Source organism: Haliotis rubra, unplaced genomic scaffold, assembly GCF_003918875.1.
Source record: "Haliotis rubra isolate DU_JTF1 unplaced genomic scaffold, ASM391887v1 Scf296, whole genome shotgun sequence".
In the NCBI taxonomy this organism is placed as follows: Eukaryota; Metazoa; Mollusca; class Gastropoda; order Lepetellida; family Haliotidae; genus Haliotis; species Haliotis rubra.
The window spans coordinates 1202945-1224699 of NW_025766964.1; the positions used below are offsets into that span (position 1 = coordinate 1202945).

At 40.5% G+C, this 21755-nt stretch overlaps 2 protein-coding genes and 1 long non-coding RNA gene across 3 annotated transcripts; 1 reads left to right on the plus strand and 2 right to left on the minus strand.

The window, feature by feature from the left end:
• Positions 1-1613: 1613 nt before the first annotated feature.
• Positions 1614-3309, minus strand: LOC124282211. Its single transcript, XM_046718170.1, has 2 exons — positions 3197-3309; positions 1614-2474 (listed from the first exon to the last, which is right to left on the minus strand). Exon 2 carries the CDS (start codon positions 2460-2462, stop codon positions 1614-1616), a length of 849 nt encoding a protein of 282 aa, XP_046574126.1. The 5' UTR covers positions 2463-2474; positions 3197-3309.
• A 6383-nt stretch (positions 3310-9692) lies between these two features.
• On the plus strand, positions 9693-13902 carry LOC124282250. The gene is made up of 2 exons (XM_046718201.1): positions 9693-9863; positions 13712-13902. The coding sequence occupies exons 1-2, from the start codon at positions 9710-9712 to the stop codon at positions 13876-13878; spliced, it is 321 nt and encodes a 106-aa protein (XP_046574157.1). The 5' UTR covers positions 9693-9709; the 3' UTR covers positions 13879-13902.
• A 1062-nt stretch (positions 13903-14964) lies between these two features.
• LOC124282251 lies at positions 14965-21395 on the minus strand. The gene is made up of 2 exons (XR_006900111.1): positions 21317-21395; positions 14965-16896 (listed from the first exon to the last, which is right to left on the minus strand). It is a non-coding gene; the product is annotated as an uncharacterized LOC124282251 (long non-coding RNA).
• Between the last annotated feature and the right edge of the window lie 360 nt (positions 21396-21755).

Genomic DNA, 21755 nt, shown 5'->3' on the forward strand with positions numbered 1-21755 from the left:
CATAATATACTATCCCCCCCAAAAAAAGAAACGCATAGGCGTTTTGTATTTTTTTAAATCTATTAATTACCTTTTAGAAGGCAATCGTCAAAATATGTATCAAAAGTGTTGATTACATGATTTTACACAACTGCCCAAGTAAAAACTCGGCTTTACCTGAAAATGTTGAGTTTCATGAGATTTCTTACAAGGATTAAAACGGATGAGAGTACCCTCCCCTTTCTACAATACAAATAGTCCATGTTATTTCTTCCTATATTTGACATAAAGAACATATCTGTTTACGCTGTTGAAAGTGTTTTTCGTGGTTTTCACGTTTATAGAACCTGAAGAGGATGAAATTTTGAATACTGAACGTGATGATCTAAATTATGCAGATCGTTACGCTGTAGCCGTGAAACGTGGTCATCTCATAGTTGGACATGTTCCAAAAGCACAGAGCCAAGTGTGTAACTACTTTCTGAAGAGAGGTGGCGATCTGACTATACAGGTGATAATACAAATAAGGACTTTAAACGTTCAGATTTACCCCAAGGTGGTCTTGAAATACAAGCGTTATACATATTCACTGGCGTTACTAGTGACGATGAAAAACTGTCTCGTATTTTGTCTGTTATCTCATCTCTTTAGTCAGTATGTTCAAGCGGAGGTCTTACACTATCAAAGAACAACTTGATGTTGTGAAGAAGGTAAAGTTTGAGTATGGGGGATAATCCTACCTCAAGGAGTCTGGGAATTGATAGGAAACAGCTTAGAGAATGGTCTAAAAACGAGTCAAAATTTGTGGAGTCGGCACAGTCGTCAATGGGATTTCTTGGCGCAGGGCGCAGATGAGCACTCCCTGAACTGGAACAATGTCTGTATGCGTGGTTCAAGGAACAGAGAAGGAGAGAATGATCGTAAACTTTAAGAGAATTTGGGAACAAGCTCTCCGAGTTGAACGTCAACTTGAACTTGGTACCAGTTCGACTAGTTTTAGTGACAAGTGGATCTACAATTTCTGCCAACGCCACAACATTAAAAGCAGACGTGTCACACATCAGGGTCAGCAACCGAGATCATGCTGCTATCAAGACAATCATGCAGGATCATCTTTGCGCCGTAAAATACGTTGGGTTACGATGCTGCTCATATCCCCAACATGGATGAAACGCCATGCTATATAGACATAACGACAGGAACAACGATGGATTTCATTGGCAACAAAAACGTCGATGCTGCCCATACTGGCAATGACAAGCATCGGTTTACAAATGTAAACATTATTGATACAAAACAATGCTGGGCTCCATTAGAAGCATAGTCAAACGAAATTAATAGTTTAATGTAAGCAATACGCTTATTTAAAACTTCCGTGTTAGTCTATGCGAAGAATAAATAATGTCCAGACAATATGTCTACTGAACAGTGTAAAACAGTTAAAGTGGACATTTCGATCAATTACAAAGAGTGTAAATGAGAAACGACCATTCATTCGTTTATGGTCCCCTCGGTCTGATACTAAGTGTATCAAATATTTCGCCGAAACGTACGTTCAGTGTCTTCTGAAAGTCTTACAAAATGCCTGTAACTGCAAAAACATGCGCCAGCTATTGTTCTTTCTTGATATTGCTTCATTGCAGGGCAAAGGCGCCTGTTTCTTGGACATCAGAGTTGAGTGACACGCTTACGTGTAGAGCACAGCCTACCTGGAAGCCTTCCATCAAACATGTTTGTAGTTCACTGCGAAGGAAATGAAGCTTTTTTATGTATTTCCCCAAGTCTCTTCCATCTACGATTCGCTTTTCGTCTATTATTGCATTAATATCCGCAAGGATACTGACGAACAAGACGAAAACACAAACAGCTGCACATAGGTTGTGGACATAATTGGCCGGGTATTCTTCTCCGAAGACTTTGTATTTGAGCTCCGGGTCTGGAGAAAAGTACGAAGTTGGTGGGCTCTTTTTGAAGACGGTGCTAAACGCACCGGTCATTGTTGCAGTTGTGGTAGGTACAGCAAATGGAATGGAATTTAAGACATTTTGAAGAGCGAACATCAGATTCGACTTAAAGGATTTGAGGAAGCTTGCATCGTATCTTTCCAGAAGACCCTCTGTCCTCTGAAAGAAGTCATCCATCATCAGACTGATCTCGTCCGATTTGCTATTTTCCTTCACTTTCTCATAGATAGCTGCAGCATTATAGACGATACCTCCGACAGCAGAAACTCCTGACCCAAAAAGAGTAATGACGGCGGCTGATACTCCTCCTGTGAAAGGGGCTGCAACTATTCCACCTACAGCAAGCACTCCTCCAAAGACGCTAATTAATTTTCCATACATTCGATTTCCAGCTTGAGCTAAAGAAAGCTTATTCATTTCATTGATGATATCATCCCACCGATTCAGAAGCGCCTCTCCACATGCCCTCCACTGTCGTAGGCTTATCTCGAATGCCTCAGCGTCAAGGACGTCTGACATCTTTACGGATCTCTGCAAGAAAATCCCCTGATATTATTTATTTAGAATTTTGATTCGACGACAAAGACATACATATGGCATTTAGTATGACAATGCAAAAGCGTTTCAGCATGACTCACGTTGACCAATGCTGACGTAGCTGTGATGAAACATGCATAGGAAATCTATTCTCTTGCGTCCTGTGAAGGTCCGGGTTAGAATTGGCCTTCAGTAACCCTTGTCGTAAGAGGCGACTAACGGGATCGGGTGGTCAGGCTCGCTGACTTGGTTGACACATGTCATTGTATCCCAATTGCGTAGATTGATGTTCATGCTGTTGATCACTGGATTGTCTGGCCCAGACTTGATTAGTTACAGACCGACGCCATATGGCTGGAATATTGCTGAGTATGGCGTTTAATCAAACCAACCAACCAACCAACTATTCTCTTACACCATAGTTTGTTTATGTAAGAATATTCAACGTAAGGCTGTAGAGTGCTGTTCCAATCATTTGACCTGAAACAATGACGCAGGTATTGAACCGGCCAATATTTTGCTTCTACTAAAGCTAAACATAAAACATGTAAAAAAGAGGAAAATCAAACTACCCCAATGAGATCTGCGTCAGCCTAAGACATAACGCTCGAATGCATTTGCATAATGTGAGCCGTGAACTGGGACCTGGGTGACCTTGTACAAAGCGATATTAGCACTAAGGTGATAGCAACTCCGATACTTTAACATAGACTTACGACAGTCGTTGCACTAAGCTTGTTTTGTACAACGGCAATCTGGAGTACATTGCCAATTGGCCGAGTTGAACAGTTTCATCCACGGGAGCATCTGACTTTTCTGACAGTTTCTGAAGGTCAGTATATTTTTTGTTTATTTATTTTATATGGTTTCAATTTAAGAAATACATTTCGCACTATCCCCATGTATAGTGTAATAAAGAACATTTTTGCCCTGAACTATACTACAAACAAAAAGTATGGGTACACCCTAAAATGGATAAACAAAAACGTGGTGAGGTCATTTATACTCTAAGGTAAATGCAACTTTTTGTGAGCTTAATGGGCCCTTTTAACGACATGTTGGAGCATGCAGTGGGGGAACTGATTCAATATTCGTTGAGTTTGAGTGAAATGAAACATTGTCAAAAACAGCGAAAAACCAGGGTGCTGAAACACACCAGCTCCATGTTTGATTCAAACGCCTGTGATTCAACCAGTATATTCGACACTACGACAAACATATGGAATTCACAATTATTAATAGTAAGCATGAATACAGAGCTACTGAAATGCTATTCATATGAAGTGCTATACCGTTCACCATTTTTACCGACATGCTCTTTCTTAATACAAAATTTTCAGCGCACGGTCTTCTATGACAGTTAACCAGTCACATATCTTGAAGTGAGTATCCATATAGCCCTTAACGCCATATTGACAAACAGCATTGGAAGACACTCCACTTAAGCTTTATTATACTTTACAGACCACTGCATAATAACCTTTTTCTTGGATACTATCAAAAGCTTGTTTTACATGGGTTAAATAGCTGTTAGGTTTCCTTCATGATACGGTAACGTCGTTGTGTTATCATGTACTTTCCAACACACGCCCTGTATTGATGATTTGTATGAATTTGAAATGTTTTTCCCTATTGTGTGTTACATGTATTAGAGAAAGTAGGAGGAAGTTTGGCAAGCGCGCACCATTTCAAATACACACCAACTGTATATTTTTTCTGTTTTCCTGAATACTTTCAACCCTCTAGTGCCCACAGTAAGAAATATGCATAGAAAAATTCTAAAACAATGTTACAATATCACTTTCAGTCATATCTGAACACCTCTACAGCGTTTTGGAAAATAACTGTTCACTTCAGGGATTAACAAAATGTATCATATACGATACAATGGGAATTAGGGTGTTGTGTATCACATCTGATGCAATATCATATAACAATCAAAACTAAACTATTTGTTTAAACGACTGTTTTATTAACTGAATTTGCACACAGCAAATTGAAGCAACTTTGAGAACATTGAGCCCCGCTGTGTTTTGTGAATTGAAACGTTGTAAATGTTTGACTGTCGGTACGATATCATAAAGTTGAATCTAAAGGAGTCTGATTATCGGATGTGAGTGAGTGAGTGAGAAAAGTTATACATACATGCTAAGTACATGCAGTTTATGTATTGGGGTTTCATTGATGTCATTTCAATCTGAATATCACACAATGTGTATTGATTATGAAATGTTTAGTTAATGTTATTCAGCAGTCATTCGTGACCAACTCGAGTTATCCGTGACAAGCTGAAAAACAATTTGTCACCCTATAGAAGGATTACATATTGGTGTTTTAAGACCAGAACTACTTCAAACAAGAACGATAACTCCCAATAGTAACACACGTCCCAGAACCACTCGCACATTGCTGTTTATACAAAAATAAACCTATTTGAAAACATGCTACTGATAAGACAAACAAGGATATTTAGGTAGGTAGCTATGGACAAAAGACTCTGTAAAGCTTTATTTAATACATAAAACTCTTATCAGGCCTTTATCTCTCTCCGCTAGTGTGCATACCACTTTTGGTATCGGCATTTTCCTGGTCATGCGGCCTATGACTCAAGCCAGCACTTCCTGGTCACGTACACTATTGTGATCACACGACAGGGAGGAAAGTGTTGTTTGCCCTAGCAATAAATTTTCACATCAATGAACTATATAATGTTGATCTCAGCGAAACCATTTAATGTGAATCTCCTATGATTTCTTTGGTTTTCGTAATGAAAGCTTGTTGGGCTTGTTGTATCCCTTGTTGTATGTACTTTTTTTCTCGTCTTCACTGATGGCAGTGCTTTTACGAGACTTGGACCGAATCTCTTGTTTCATTCTGTGATATTTGCGAGTTCAGAGAGGACCAAACGAAATTTTCCTCTGAGATTTTACTGTCAGTGAGTGCGGTGGAAATAAGGTCGTCTATTGTTTTGCTTCAACTAGAATTCTAATTTCGTCATGTTTCAATGATTTTCGATGTAATCTGCGGGATGCAAACTTAAACACCAACCTCACCAACCCTGACACCCCAGCTGTTATTTCAATGCCCAGCACTATGGGTGCGTCTACGATGGTGGTCAACAAACGGACACCTACTGCTCCTAATCCCATGCTGGTTGCCATAAGGGTGGTATCAGCCCCATCCACGAAATTGAAAGCTTTATGGTATTTCTAACATAATGCTGTCCGTATGTCTCGATCTTGTTCTAGTTGACGTTTCATGTCGCATAACTGTCTCAAACGAAACCCATATACGGTTTCCATTGTTTTTGCTACTTCTTCTACGACTGGGTACAGCCCCATCCTGTGTGTATAATATATTTTATAATATATTTTTAAATTGGGTTTCATTTAATTTTTGATGAGTATATTTGAGGCTTATAACGTTTATATCATCGTACAGGAAAATATGTGAGACTCTAAGAAAATCTTTGTTCACACGAAAGCTATAGAGGGTTATGAAGGGGGGTATAACTCTCAGTAAGGGTTCCGATCCCAGTTGTATGATGATATGGCAACGATGGTACCAGGGTCTACTTTCCAAGTGTATTGTCAACCCAGGTGTAAGTTGTCGTTCTGAACCATCACGACCCTCTCCGAGAAAGATTTCTATTACGAGTGTGGAGTTTGGTCTTATAGCCATAAGGTCTGATTGGTAATTGGGGAAGTCGACCCTTAAATGCGAATCCCCATTTGAATCTAACATGCTGCCCACGTGACCTGGTACTCGTATAACTTTTACATCACCAGAATCCGGAATGAAAGACCCGAGAATGATACCGTTGTTCTTAATCTCGGAGACGTAATCATCATAAACGAGATATGAGGTGCGATGAGGGTCATGTTGATCAACCATTCGGGCTCTTTAAATCCTGCTAATGACACCCGCTCGTACACGTTGTCTTTCAAATGTAGGACGTACAATGTGTTTTCCTCACCAGGCAGATCGAACCCCTCTGTGTCTCCTAAATAACCGAGTGTGACGTTGGGATGATGATTGTTCATCGTCTATATATAGAGGATTATATGTTATTTAATTATCCATGTTATACATGATGTTTTTACTCTCATTGCAGATCTCCATCATTTATGAACGGCGGGAATAAACAGTCATCTGTAAAAAGTATTGCCTACTTATTTATGATGGAGATCTTTCACCTCTGCAACTTGGTACATCAGAGATTCTAACCTACAGTTTCAAGACACAAACATGCCAGTCGTTGGATGCCCTATTCCGTCATGCGACTTCGTGACAGAAGACCTTGATTCTGTGGTGGTAGCAGCACTCTTAACAGCCCATGCAACAGTCAACACTACAGGACCTGCCATCTTTGCAAAAGTAGAAAAAGTGAAACAACCAAGCATATCATCTGCTGGAACAAGCGAAGATTGGTCATACTTTAAATCCAGATGGAAAGACTATGTCCAGGCGACCAAGGTCACAGGGAAGGACCGCGTTGTACAGCTTCTTGAATGCTGTGAAGAGTCACTGCGCAGAGATCTCACCCATCGGCTGGCGGATCCCTCACAGAAAAATCCGAGGAAGATGTCCTGAAGGCCATTAGACTCCTTGCTGTCAGAGAGGAGAACATCATGGTAGCTCGCGTTACCCTCCACAGCATGACTCAGGATCAAGATGAAACTGTTCGCTCCTTCGGTGCCAGGCTAAGAGGTCAGGTGGTTGGTTGGGTTGGTAGGTAGGTAGATAGATAGGAAGGTGGTTAGGTGGGTAGGTAGATAAGCGGGTAGGTGGGTAGGTAGGTGGGCAGGTGGGTAGGTAGGTGGCTAAATAGGTCGGTAGTTTGGCAAGTAGGTATGTGGGCGGGTGGGTGGGTGGGTAGGTTGGTTGGTTGGGTTGATGGGTAGGTAGATAGATAGGAAGGGGGTTATCTGGGTAGGTAGGTGAGTAGGTAAGTGGGTAGGTAGGTGGGTGGGTAAGAAGGTGGGTAGGGAGGTAGTTGGTGGGTGGGTAGGTATGTAGGTATGTGGGCGGGTGGGTGGGTGGGTAGGTTGGTTGGTTGGGTTGATGGGTAGGTAGATAGATAGGAAGGGGTTATCTGGGTAGGTAGGCGGGTAGGTAGGTACGTAGGTAAGAAGGTAGGTAGGGAGGTACCTGTTGGGTGGGTAGGTTGGTTGGTCGGGTTGATGGGTAGGTAGATAGATAGGAAGGGGGTTATCTGGGTAGGTAGGTGTGTAGGTAAGTGGGTAGGTAGGCGGGTAGGTAGGTGGGTAGGTAGGTGTGGAAGAAGGTTTGTAGGTGATAGGGTGGGTGGGTGGGTTGGTAGGTAGGAAGGTTGGTAGGTGGGTGGTTTTATGGGTAGGTAGGTAGGTTATTAGGTAGGTAGGTGGTTAGGTAGGCGGGCAAGTGGGTAGGTAGGTAGGTTGGTGGTTGGTTTGGTTGGTAGGTAGGTTGACAGGTAGGCAGCCGGGCGCACTGGTGGGTGGGTGGGTACTTTGGTATGTACGAAGGTGGTTGATTGGGTAGGTAAGTTTGGTAGGTAGGTGGGCGGGTGGGTTAGTAGGTAGATAGGTTGGTAGGTAGGATGCTAAGTAGGTTGTGGGTGGGTAGGTGGTTGGTGAGGTTGGTAGGTAGGTAGATAGATAGGAAGGTGGTTAGGTGGGTAGGTAGGCACCTTGGTTTGGAGACGGCTAGGTGGGTAGGTAGGCTGGTGGGTAGGTGGTTTTATGGGTAGGTAGGTAGGTAGGTTGGTGGGTAGGTTGGTCGGTAGGTGAGTGAGTGAGTGAGTGAGTTATTATTTAACGTCACATCGGCAATATTTCAGCCATATCGTGACGAGTGAGTGAGTTAAGATTTTAAGTCACATCGGCAATATTTCAGCCATATCGTGACTAAAGCAAGTTCTAAATAGATCAACAATTTAAGTGAAATGATAAAATTCTGCCAACGAAGGACAGTAAAAAACTAGATTATCACAGATATAGATATAAAACTAGTAACAAAATCTAAAACATTTGAACTATACAAGACGATACAATATAAAAAACAGGCTAATGATCGCCAACAACTGAAGGTAGATCACCATGCTAGGGACCATGGGGACTTACAGTACATTTGCTTCCTGCATGGACCCTAGCTGGATTTACACCATCCCTTCAGCCGTTAGCAATTTAGCAAATCTAGGTGAGCAAATATTGTGAAATGATCCTGCGTGGTTGGAAAATGTCCGGTCTGGCTGATGTGCTTGAATGATTTTAAACAATGACCAGTGATTGTAACCAGTGATAATTACATGTGGCTTGAGATACCAGTAACGAGGAAGTTTCCTGTATTTGTGTAATGTGTAGTGTCAACACTTCCGCTATTGTTACATAATTTACCGATGAATAAGTTCAATGGATGTCAATTAGTGTCATGGAATAAGTGCTCATTTGTCAATTAATTTTATGAGAGATGTCTAACTTGTTGTTATATTCAGGAGGCGACAAGAGATTTACGTTTTCTGTCTTTTTTAAGTTCTCAAAAGTAGACATGGTCAGACTGAAATGCGTCATCATAATAATGTGAGAAGAGTACAGACACATTTTTCGCATTAATAATATGCTTGCATTAATTTCATGATTTACAGTATATATCCATTCATACATCTAACACAAGCTGTCAAATTACATGTTGCAGCTCTGCTTAGAATTGATGAATTCCATGACTGATAAATGCAAAATTCTGCACGCAGTTTGCACAGAATGTGATTTTCTGCAAGATCTATACATTTGTGTGCCGAATAGGGCTGCAACAATTCACCCAGACATCGATTTGATTCAATTTTCGATATTGGACCCTTGATTCAATCATTTTCGTTTTGATTCTTCAAACAGGTTAAACGTAAGAAAATGGAAAATAATCAACCAAGCACGTTTTGCCTCATTTCAGCTCTCAAAACAGTTTGAGTAGGAGTCAAATTTACATTCTTGCTGTGTGGAAATAATTTAATAGGTATTCAAATATGGAATCGAAATAGTGATAACGGTTGTCGAAAATCGAAACTAAGGTGTCAGATTTGACTTTTATGAATTAAACCAAATCGTTGCAGCCCTAGTGCCGAATGGCCATTCCTGCAAAATATACGACAACCACAGTATAGTGGTGTGTAGGATATCTTTGTGTCTTCCTTGTTGTGTCTTAATCACATTGCATGTCAACTTTTTCTGTTCTGCCCAGTCCTGGAGAGCGAGATGAGGGTTCTGTTCTTCCAAGAGACTGTTCCCTGCCTGTTTAACATCTGCAAGGCGTTCCCTCCACTGTGTGATGATGTCACTTCACTCCTCACCCAGATCGGCCGGGTCTATTTCTCCCATCTCACAACCACAAACTCAGTAGTGGGATCTAGTAAGTACTTCATGATGTCTCGTCACCCAGATCGGCCGGGTCTGTTTCTCCCATCTCACAACCACAAACTCAGTAGTGGATCTGGTAAGTACTTCATGATGTCTCCTCACCCAGATCGGCTGAGTCTGTTTCTCCCATCTCACAACCACAAACTCAGTAGTGGGATCTAGTAAGTACTTTATGATGTCTCCTCACCCAGATCGGGCGAGTCTGTTTCTCCCATCTCACAACCACAAACTCAGTAGTGGGATCTAGTATGTACTTCATGATGTCTCGCCACCCAGATCGGCCGGGTCTGTTTCTCCCATCTCACAACCACAAACTCAGTAGTGGCATCTAGTCAGTACTTTATGATGTCTCGCCACCCAGATCGGCCGGGTCTGTTTCTCCCATCTCACAACCACAAACTCAGTAGTGGGATCTAGTAAGTACTTCATGATGTCTCGACAACCAGATCGGCCGAGTCTGTTTCTTCCATCTCACAACCACAAACTCAGTAGTGGGATCTAGTATGTACTTCATGATGTCTCGCCACCCAGATCGGCCGAGTCTGTTTCTCCCATCTCACAACCACAAACTCAGTAGTGGGATCTAGTAAGTACTTCATGATGTCTCGTCAACCAGACCGGCCGGGTCTGTTTCTCCCATCTCACAACCACAAACTCAGTAGTGGCATCTAGTCAGTACTTTATGATGTCTCCTCACCCAGATCGGCCGGGTCTGTTTCTCCCATCTCACAACCACAAACTCAGTAGTGGGATCTAGTAAGTACTTCATGATGTCTTGTCACCCAGATCGGCCGGGTCTGTTTCTCCCATCTCACAACCACAAACTCAGTAGTGGGATCTAGTAAGTACTTTATGATGTCTCCTCACCCAGATCGGCCGAGTCTGTTTCTCCCATCTCACAACCACAAACTCAGTAGTGGGATCTAGTAAGTACTTCATGATGTCTCGACAACCAAATCGGCCGAGTCTGTTTCTCCCATCTCACAACCACAAACTCAGTAGTGGGATCTAGTAAGTACTTCATGATGTCTCGACAACCAGATCGGCCGGGTCTGTTTCTCCCATCTCACAACCACAAACTCAGTAGTGGGATCTAGTAAGTACTTCATGATGTCTCGACAACCAGATCGGCCGAGTCTGTTTCTCCCATCTCACAACCACAAACTCAGTAGTGGGATCTAGAAAGTGCTTCATGATGTCTCTCAACAGATTTCCGCATTGGATATATTCTTTCCCAAACTTGAATGATATTATTTAACCTCCTAATAACTGTTTTCTAGGGATGTGGGACTTTCTGTTTAGAAGTTATGCTCCATAGGTCAAGAGCCTGGAAGTGATGTTATTAAACCAGACATGCTTATAAGTTTGCTATTCAAGTACTTCTTCAAAAAAGGCGACTTAAGGGATCGGGTGGTTAGGCTTGCTGACTTGGTTGACACATGTCACCATATCCCAGTTAGGTAGATCGATGCTCATGGTGTTGATCACTGGATTGTCTGGTCCAGACCCGATTATTTACAGACCGCCGCCATATAGCTGTAATATTGCTAAGTGCGACATAAAACTAAACTAATCACACCTTTCTAGTTTGTGAATAACTAATGGTAAGATACATGTGCAACTTCTAAATACCAGTCAGATAGCCTATACCTCATAATGGTTATAGGGACTGGTCATTTATCGTGGGAGTGAGGAGTGTTAAATAGACACATGACACAGTGAAAGATAGTCACCAAAATCTCACAGTTCATTACAATTAAGAAGGTGGACGGGAGAAGTTGGCATGTTGTCCAGATGATGCATGATTAAACATACAACTGAAGCTATTTACCAGATACAGAAAATACTGATAGCCTGTTTATAACCTATTCCAAATCAGTGTATATCTTTTTATGAAGATGGCTATACAAATTGGTCTAGGGGTGAATTGGTGCCATTGATAATTAAGGATAGTTTTGGTTCTGTTAGTTGATTTTCATGACGACAGAATGGACAACTGCAGTGTTCTAGCCCGTGCCATTGCATCAGTCGCGCACTAATATTTAACATGGTGCACTGTACAGGTACAGGCGAGTCATGTCAGAGCATCCATAGATGTAAATATGAAATCCAGCAATACACCTGTTCTTGCCGAAACGTGTTTTGAGTCCTCTGAACTTAGCTCATGACTTTCAATCTGTGTTAAGAATGATTGTGCAAAACCAGCAAATCAGTGTAATAAGAAAAACAAAGGTTCTTCATAAAATTGGATTGCGATGGGTCAGTTTTGTTAAGTGAACCAATCGGTTTGCATGTTAAGGTTTCAAACAGCGGCTGTCATACGACGATATCAGTCTCAACGTCCTACATTTTTCACAAAAAAGCAATGAACATGTGTTTGTTTTCTTAAAAAATATGTGTTTCCGTCTCTGCCAGTGCCTATAATTCACCCGTGAAGGTCCGGGTTGGAATATTGATCTTCAGTAACCCATGCTTGTTGTAAGAGGCGAATAATGGGATCGGGTGGTCAGGCTCGCTGATTTGGTCGGCACATGTCATCTGTTCCCAATTGCGCAGATTGATGCTCATACTGTTGATCACTGGATTGTCTGGTCCAGACTTGATTATTCACAGACCGCCGTATAGCTGGAATATTCTTGAGTGTGGCATAAAACTAAACTCACTCATGCCTATTATTCAAAGGAGCATCAAATCGTAAGATATGTGCGTTACCCACCAAATAAACACTGTGTTTACAGGGTATGGTTAAGTTAAGGTTGAGAATTTCGAACCAACATAACAGGTATCCTCATGTTATTGGATTTCGGACGCTTAAACATTCGTGAGCAACCATAATTGGAAAACATGCCATTAACCTGAAACATAATCCGACAGCATAAATGTATAAGTCACTGTCAGACTGATCATAATTATAAGGATCGCTGTTCATTGTTGAAGTATCCAGTTGTTTTCAGTTTCAGGTTGAAAACTCAGACTTTGTGTTTGCTAGGCTACAGCAAAAATGTTCAATCAGTATTGGAATGTTCAGTTGAGATGTCACTGAACATAGAGATTGGGTTCATTTATCGTTTATTATTTATTCAAATTTTTCAAATACTTTTTGATGTTAACTCTTTTATTAATGTGTTGAAAATAGTTTCGGGGCGGTGGGGTAGCCTAATGGTTAAAGCGTTGGCTCGTCACGTCGAAGACCCGGGTTCAATCCCCACATGGGTACAATGTGTGAAGCCCATTTCTGGAGTCTCCCGCCGTGATGTTGCTGGAATATTGCTAAAAGCGGCGTAAAACCAAACTCAGTCAGTCAGTCAGTGAAAATAGTTTCTCTTGTTGACCTCACCTCGATTGAAAGTTTGAAAAAGGAATGATACTCATACTGGTAACTTGTAGCGTATGGCTAAAAATCACAGCAATTTGACATGACCCACATTATTTTCTAAATAACCCACAATTGGGGTCTGGTGTGCCATGGGCTTACTATTGAGAAATGCTGGAATGAACACTGCAACTGAGAATGAGGGTAGTGCTGTTACTGGTACAGAATTCCAAAAGCACTGACCTTTTCTGGATGAAACTTTGCAATGCAGATCAGTCTGGGGATAATCTGGTGATTTTGATGATTTGGGATATTGAAAAAGACTGAAAGGCATTTTGTTTTTCAATTTCACCAAACAGAATGTATAAGATGTATAAGCAGCTGAACTCTGAATTTCTGAAAATTGGGAGGATTTGTGATGACTCTTGTTCTGCAATTTGCCAGTTTGGTTGATAAACATATTGAGTAACATCTCTAAGGTTTGCTGTGTAAATGAAAATTTAAATCTTATTATCCTTTCTTCACAGATTTTTCCCTGGTTCCGGGGCAGGATGGTCACACGGACACATCAGAGCCCGCTTGTAAGCGGCAGCGGGTGAGTGAGGTGTCGTCCTACAGCCGGCTGTACAACACTGTACAACAGACATTCCAGGAGCTGGCCGGTCAGGCTGTTGTCACCAACAGCATCTTCTGATCCTTCAATAAACTTGTACAGAAACACTTGTGTTGTTCATAGTGCATCAGTAGCACAATATGTAGCTGCAGTTATTGTATATTGATTCATGATTGTGTTTGGGCGGATTGTGGGGTAGCCAAGTGGTTAAAGTGTCGGCTCATCACACCGAAGGCCCAGGTTCACTTCCCAATTCTGGTGTCACCTGCAGTGATATTGTTGGAATATTACTAAAAGTGGTGTAAAACTTACCTCTCTCTCTCTCATGATTGTGTTTGTGATGCTGTACTATGATGTCAGTATTTGACTTGATTGTGTATGGTTTAAAAATGATAATTTTGCAGTGGTAGTGTGTAGGGGTGTCGCGATACGCGAATGTATCGATGCATCGATACATTTTACTGACGATACGATACGCGATACATGCTTGCGTGTATCGATTCCTATTTTAAAACTTTATCGATTCAAATTTTTATGCTATATCCATCTCCTTCAAAGTCTTGATAGTAAAATTATACGAGATCGCTCCGATAAATAGATGTAGCTAGCTTACTTAAAAAATAGGTTGGAAACTAACAGCTTTTGTGATTGGCTAGACTATTTTGATGGACCAATCAGCGAGCGCGTACGTTGCCGGTAAGGTAATGCTATGAAAAGGCGCGTAAATTATGTATCGCGATACGTATCGTATCGTGACCTTAAAATCGTGATACGTATCGTATCGTGAGATTGGTATATCGTGACACCCCTAGATGTCATCTGTGGGATGACTCCACGCCCTGCTACATACTCCCCCCGTCAACAGAAGGCACGTCCCGAGCCGCATAGTTGGGTACTGAGACTTATTTTGCTCAAATTTGATATGAACGTGCTCAGCCCCACGTTGGGCGCCAATGTAGCGGCCATAAAATTTCCGAGTCCTGTGCTGGGATTCGAACCACGGACCTTCTGATCAGACGTCGGACGCCTTGTCCATATGACCAAAGAGGTTAACCCCGTCAGCAAGCTGACAAGGTGAGGATGTCATCCGTGGGATGACTCCACGCCCTGCTACATTTGTGTTCATAAATCTTTCAAAATGAATACATCATAGAACAATGTAGATGCGGGATGTTTAAACTTTTAATCACTGGAGATATAAAGAAGATCACACCTCAGATCTTGCATTACCTTGAATGAAAATCTTTATTAAGAATCACTTCACTGGCAATCCCACATGATAATATACTGCGGTTTGTACTTTATTTACAGCAAGTGTAGCATTGTATATCAACCTAAAAACTTGAAGAACAAATATTGACAAAGAGATTGCAGTGTTACATGAAGTAACGTCAGAAGGACTTAGTTTAGTGTGCGGTTTTTCCATTTTAAGACCTCTGTCATAATAATGGACAAAGGTCAGTTCATTTTCTCAAGGGATGCCAGTTTGAATAATGCTATGCTACATAATGCCTGCCTAGGTGATATGTCATAGATTGAAGTGAAATAATCATTGTTATAAACATAATAACGGTGATACATAAAGAAGAATTATATGCAGTTTATGACCTATCTTAACTGATCCCTTTCAAGCTACTGAAAATATTGAAAAACGGGGGGAAATGACAACTCGTTTCCGCACTATATAGCCAAGGAGTTATAGTTTGTTATTGTGTCATGGTGGAATGTAAATTACCCTAGCATGTTTTCAGTTCTTAAGAAACATCTTAATTGAAAACGCACTAAGTACTGAGTATATCCCCTGAAAACATAATTGATACAAAACAATGCTGGGCTCCAATAGATGCATAGTCAAACAAAATTCATATTTTAATGTAAGCAATACGCTAATTCAGTGCTTCCGTGTTCAGTCTAGAAGAGGGAAATTGAAACAGGAACGCCTTGATGCGAGGAATCAACATATACCATTTACATTAACCAACTACAACCTATTTTTACACACTATAAATAATGTCCCGACGTAAGTCTACTGAACAATGTAAAACAGTTAAAGTGGACATTCAGATTTTTAATTAAACGAAAAACGACCGTTCATTCGTTCATGGTGACCTCGCCATAAGTGTACCAACTATACCGAAAAATATATTTCGAAATATTTCCATGAAAAGTACGTTCAATGTCTTCTGAAAGTTTTACATGATGTGCCTGTTGCTGCACATGCGCCAGCTATTGTTCTTTCTTGATATGGCTTTACGGCAGGGCAAAGGCGCCAGTTTCTTTAACATCAGAGTTGAATGAGACGCTTTCGTGTTGAGAACAGCCTACCGTCAAACATTGTTTTAGTTCATTGCGAAGGAACTGAAGCTTTTCTACGTATTCCCCCAAGATTCTGCCATCTACGATTCGCTTTTCGTCTATTATTGCCTTAATATCCACAAGGATACTGAGAAACAAGACGAGAACACAAACAGCTGCACATAAGTTGTGGACATACGTGGCCGGGATTTCTTTTCCGAAGACTTTGTACTTGAGCTTCGGGTCTGGAGAAAAGTACGAAGTTGGTGGGTCCTTTTTGAAGACGGTGCTAAACGCACCGGTCATTGTTGCAGTTGTGGTAGGTGCAGCAAATGGAATGGAATTTAAGACATTACGAAGATCGAACTTCAGCTTCGACTTAACGGATTTGAGGAAGCTTGCATCGTATCTTTCCAGAAGACCCTCTGTCCTCTGAAGGAAGTCATCCATCATCAGACTGATCTCGTCCGATTTGCTATTTTCCTTCACTTTTTCATAGATAGCTGCAACATTATAGACGATACCTCCGACAGCAGAAAATCCTGACCCCAAAAGAGTAATGACGGCGGCTGTTACTCCTCCTGTGAAAGGGGCTGTAAGTATTCCACCTACAGTAAGCACTCCTCCAAAGACGCTAATTAATTTTCAATACATTCGATTTCCAGCTTGAGCTATGGAAAGCTTCCTCATTTCATCGATGATATCATCCCACCGCTTCACAAGCGCCTCTCCACATGCCCTCCACTGTCGTAGGCTTATCTCGAATGCCTCAGCGTCAAGGACGTCTGACATCTTTACGGATCTCTGCAAGAAAATCCCCTGATATTATTTATTTAGAATTTTGATTCGACGACAAAGACATATATATGGCATTTAGTATGAGAATGCAAAAGCGTTTCAGCATGACTCACGTTGATCAATGCTGACGTAGCTGTGATGAAACATGCATAGGAAATCTATTCTCTTGCGTCCTGTGAAGATCTGGGTTAGAATTTGGCCTTCAGTAACCCTTGTCGTAAGAGGCGACTAACGGGATCGGGTGGTCAGGCTCGCTGACACATGTCATTGTATCCCAATTGCGTAGATTGATGTCCATGCTGTTGATCACTGGATTGTCTGGCCCAAACTTGATCAGTTACAGACCGACGCCATATGGCTGGAATATTGCTGAGTATGGCGTTTAATCAAACCAACCAACCAACCAACTATTCTCTTACACCATAGTTTGTTTATGTAAGAATATTCAACGTAAGGCTGTAGAGTGCTGTTCCAATCATTTGACCTGAAACAATGACGCAGGTATTGAACCGGCCAATATTTTGCTTCTACTAAAGCTAAACATAAAACATGTAAAAAGGAGGAAAATCAAACTACCCCAATGAGATCTGCGTCAGCCTAAGACATAACGGTCGAATGCATTTGCATAATGTGAGCCGTGAACTGGGACCTGGGTGACCTTGTACAAAGCGATATTAGGTGATAGTAACTCCGATACTTTAACATAGACTTACGACAGTCGTTAACTAAGCTTGTTTTGTACAACGGCAGTCTGGAGTACATTGCCAATTGGCCGAGTTGAACAGTTTCATCCACGGGAGCATCTGACTTTTTTGACAGTTTCTGAAGGTCAATATATTTTTTGTTTATTTATTTTATATGGTTTGAATTTAAGAAATACATTTCGCACTATCCCCATGTATAGTGTAATAAAGAACATTTTTGCCCTGAACTATACTACAAACAGAAAGTATGGGTACACCCTAAAATGGATAAACAAAAACGTGGTGAGGTCATTTATACCCGAAGGTAAATGCAACTTTTTGTGAACTTAATGGGCACTTTAAACGACATGTTGGAACATGCAGTGAAGCAACTGATTAAATATTTGTTGAGTCTGAGTGAAATGAAACATTGTCAAAAACAGCGAAAAACCAGGGTGCTGAAACACACCAGCTCCATGTTTGATTCAAACGCCCAAACACAAGAGCCTAGTGTATGTGGATTTCCCATGCAGCTTGTGTATGACGTAGTGAGTGAATAAAAGCAAAAAGGGAAGCAACGACGGTTGCCGTCTGCAAACTTTCCATATGGCGGACATGTGATTCAACCAGTATATTCGACACTACGACTCTTAGAAAATGTTGACACAACGTCCCCCATTCAAACTGTGACCTCTTTGTTATACACATCATTGATAACAAACATATGGAATTCACAATACTACATTTATTAATAGTAAGCATGAATACAGAGCTACTGAAATGCTATTCATATGAAGTGCTATACCGTTCGCCAGTTTTACCGACATGCTCTTTCTTAATACAAAATTTTCAACGCACGGTCTTCTATGACAGTTAACCAGTCACATATCTTGAAGTGAGTATCCATATAGCCCTTAACGCCATATTGACAAACAGCATTGGAAGAAACTCCACTTAAGCTTTATTATACTTTACAGACCACTGCATAATAACCTTTTTCTTGGATAGTATCAAAAGCTTGTTTTTCATGGATTGAATAGCTGTTAGGTTTCCTTCATGATACGGTAACGTCATTGTGTTATCATGTACTTTCCAACACACGCCCTGTAGTGATGATTTGTATGAATTTGAAATGTTTTTCCCTATTGTGTGTTACATGTATTAGAGAAAGTAGGACGGAAGTTTGGCAAGCGCTCACCATTTCAAATATAGACACACCAACTGTATAATTTTTCTGTTTTCCTGAATACTTTCAACCCTCTACTGCCCACTGTAAGAAATATGCATAGGAAAATTATAAAACAATGTTACAATATCACTTTCAGTCATATCTGAACACCTCTACAGCGTTTTGGAAAATAACTGTACACTTCAGGGATTAACAAAATGTATCATATACGATACAATGGGAATTAGGGTATTGTGCATCACATATGATGCAATATCATATAACAATCAAAACTAAACTATTTGTTCAAACGACTGTTTTATTAACTGAATTTGCACACAGCAAATTGAAGCAACTTTGAGAACATTGAGCCCCGCTGTGTTTTGTGAGTTGAAACGTTGTAAATGTTTGCCTGTCGGTACGATATCATAAAGTTGAATCTAAAGGAGTCTGATTATCGGAAGTGAGTGAGTGAGTGAGAAAAGTTATACATACATGCTAAGTACATGCAGTTTATGTATTGGGGTTTCATTGATGTCATTTCAATCTGAATATCACGGAATGTGTATTGATTATGAAATGTTTACTTAATGTTATTCAGCAGTCATTCGTGACCAACTCGAGTTATTCCGTGACAAGCTGAAAAACAATTTGTCACCCTATATAAGGATTATTGGTGTTTTAAGACCAGAACTACAAGACAAGAACGATAACTCCCAATAGTAACACACGTCCCAGAACCACTCGCACATTGCTGTTTATACAAAAATAAACCTATTTGAAAACATGCTACTGATAAGACAAACAAGGATATTTAGCATTTATTTAATAGCAGTAAAATGAAAGACTTCCTAATGAAACGAATATCAGAGTGATCTCCCCTTATAATTGACGTGTTTCCCGTTGTATCATATTTGATACACATCACTTGTCAGACATGTTAGGTATTTATTTTAGCTGTCGAGGTTTACTTTATGATGCGTCACTGTGTTATTATTTTCCAACACACCACCTGTATTCAGGATGGTGCGAAGATTGCGGGCAGCCCATCTGACAGATTATCGGTACCAGAATGACACACCTAATTACATATGATTACAACAACCTTTAATAATAAAATAAGGAATCCAGGGCAGTGACATGGACTACCCCGAACCCTATAAACTGAAGTCATATTGTGCAATACCTAATGATAATTTACAAATAAAAGACTTAATTAGTAAAAAGGATTGCATCAATCCACATGACTTCAAAAGGCAGGATAGACAAAATAAAGAATGGCATACAAAACAATGCTGCACATATGCAGAAGCACACCTTTGATACAAAGTCCATGCACATCTACTCAAGGAAGACAGACTGGAGGAAATTCAAATACAGCTGAAAGTGTATAAATGGAGTCAAACTCATTTATGATATTCCCTTGGAACTGTCAATGTGTTGTGGATCATAAATGTGATGGTTGACCATAAATAAATCAATATTTCTGACGGACTTATCATGTTAAGTTACAATGAGTAAACTGAGTGAGGGAGTGAGTAATATTGAAATAACCTAAACATATCATGTATTTGATGAAAATTCCACTGCAATTTCTGGGCTGTCAACTGAATTTAATAATACAACTATTGTATGTTAATACTTAAACTGAACAAAACAGTTGTTTTGCATATATACAGATGTGTCTAAACATATTTATAAAGTTTAGTTCAGAACATTATGTACAGATGCTACAATTTTGAACAAAGAAACCTTTTTAGTAAACACGAAAAAAATTGGTCAAACGTAGCAGGAAATATGATATTTTAAACAAAATTGGACATTATATAAATGGAGTCATTTTACCTTCAGAAAGCATGAAGTTGCATCTGACAGCGTCTAATTTTAAGAAATTCACGGGGGAGCATGCCCCCGGACTACCTTAGATCCTCGGCCGTTTTGCGGCCTCGAAACTGGATGGTGCCCCCCATTAAGAAAAGTAAACTATGACCTTGTGTAAACTATGACCTTGTGTATGGACTATTGCATGCTACATCTATCAGAGGAGACAGGTACTGTCACTGTTAATACAAATTTTCAAACAATGTAAATTTTCAGTTCAAAATATGGTAAGTAACGAATGAATTGTTCCATTACAGTGTTGGCTCTCAGAGTTCAAATATGCATTGTTCCATTATGGTACTGACCTTTCTAACCTGTGACGTCATCCCTCAACCAAAAGAGTACGTCACGACCCTTACTATACTACTGACCCGAGTTCGATTCCCACATGAGTACAACTTGTGAGGCCCATTTCTGGTGTCCCCGTCCATTGCTGGAATATTGCTAAAAACGTCGTAAAGCCCAACTCACCCACCCTATAAAACGTTACACACAATGCCAATATGAGATACCGCACACTGCAACATTTTAACATCCTAATTATTCACATTTACACCCAGCTTAAGAGACAAAAGACCTGAATTAATAATTACTGCTATGATTTTGTTTGCGTAATGAAGACCTTCTTATCCATGTATTTGTCTCAAAAAAGGTAAATTTATGATGTACATACTAACATCATTAGCGTATATACCTGCTCTTTGACAGCTGCACTGTAATGCGATACCTGCGAGAACTATAGATTCCTGGGGATTGCTGGGTAAGCCCGACTGTCTAAATATAGCTACCTACATTTCAGCTTGTGCAATCTGGAACCTGGTGTGTGTCACGTGACGATGTTACGCAACACTGAACGCCTACGTGTTTTTGTTTACCTTTAAACGTCATATTACAATACGTTCCAGATTCAATAAGTTCCTCCTAGCACATTCTTGTGACTCTTTACTGGTTACAGTGAGTGAGAAAGTGAGATTAAATGGAGTTTTGAATAGTATTTCAGTCACATAAGGGCGTGTCGGTGAAGGCGAGGTGTGTAATGATCACGGAGATGCAGGTATAATATATACTCTTACAAAATAAGGAGAACCCGAACTTTCAATTTAGATAGAAAGTATAAGCTTTAACAAACTTTT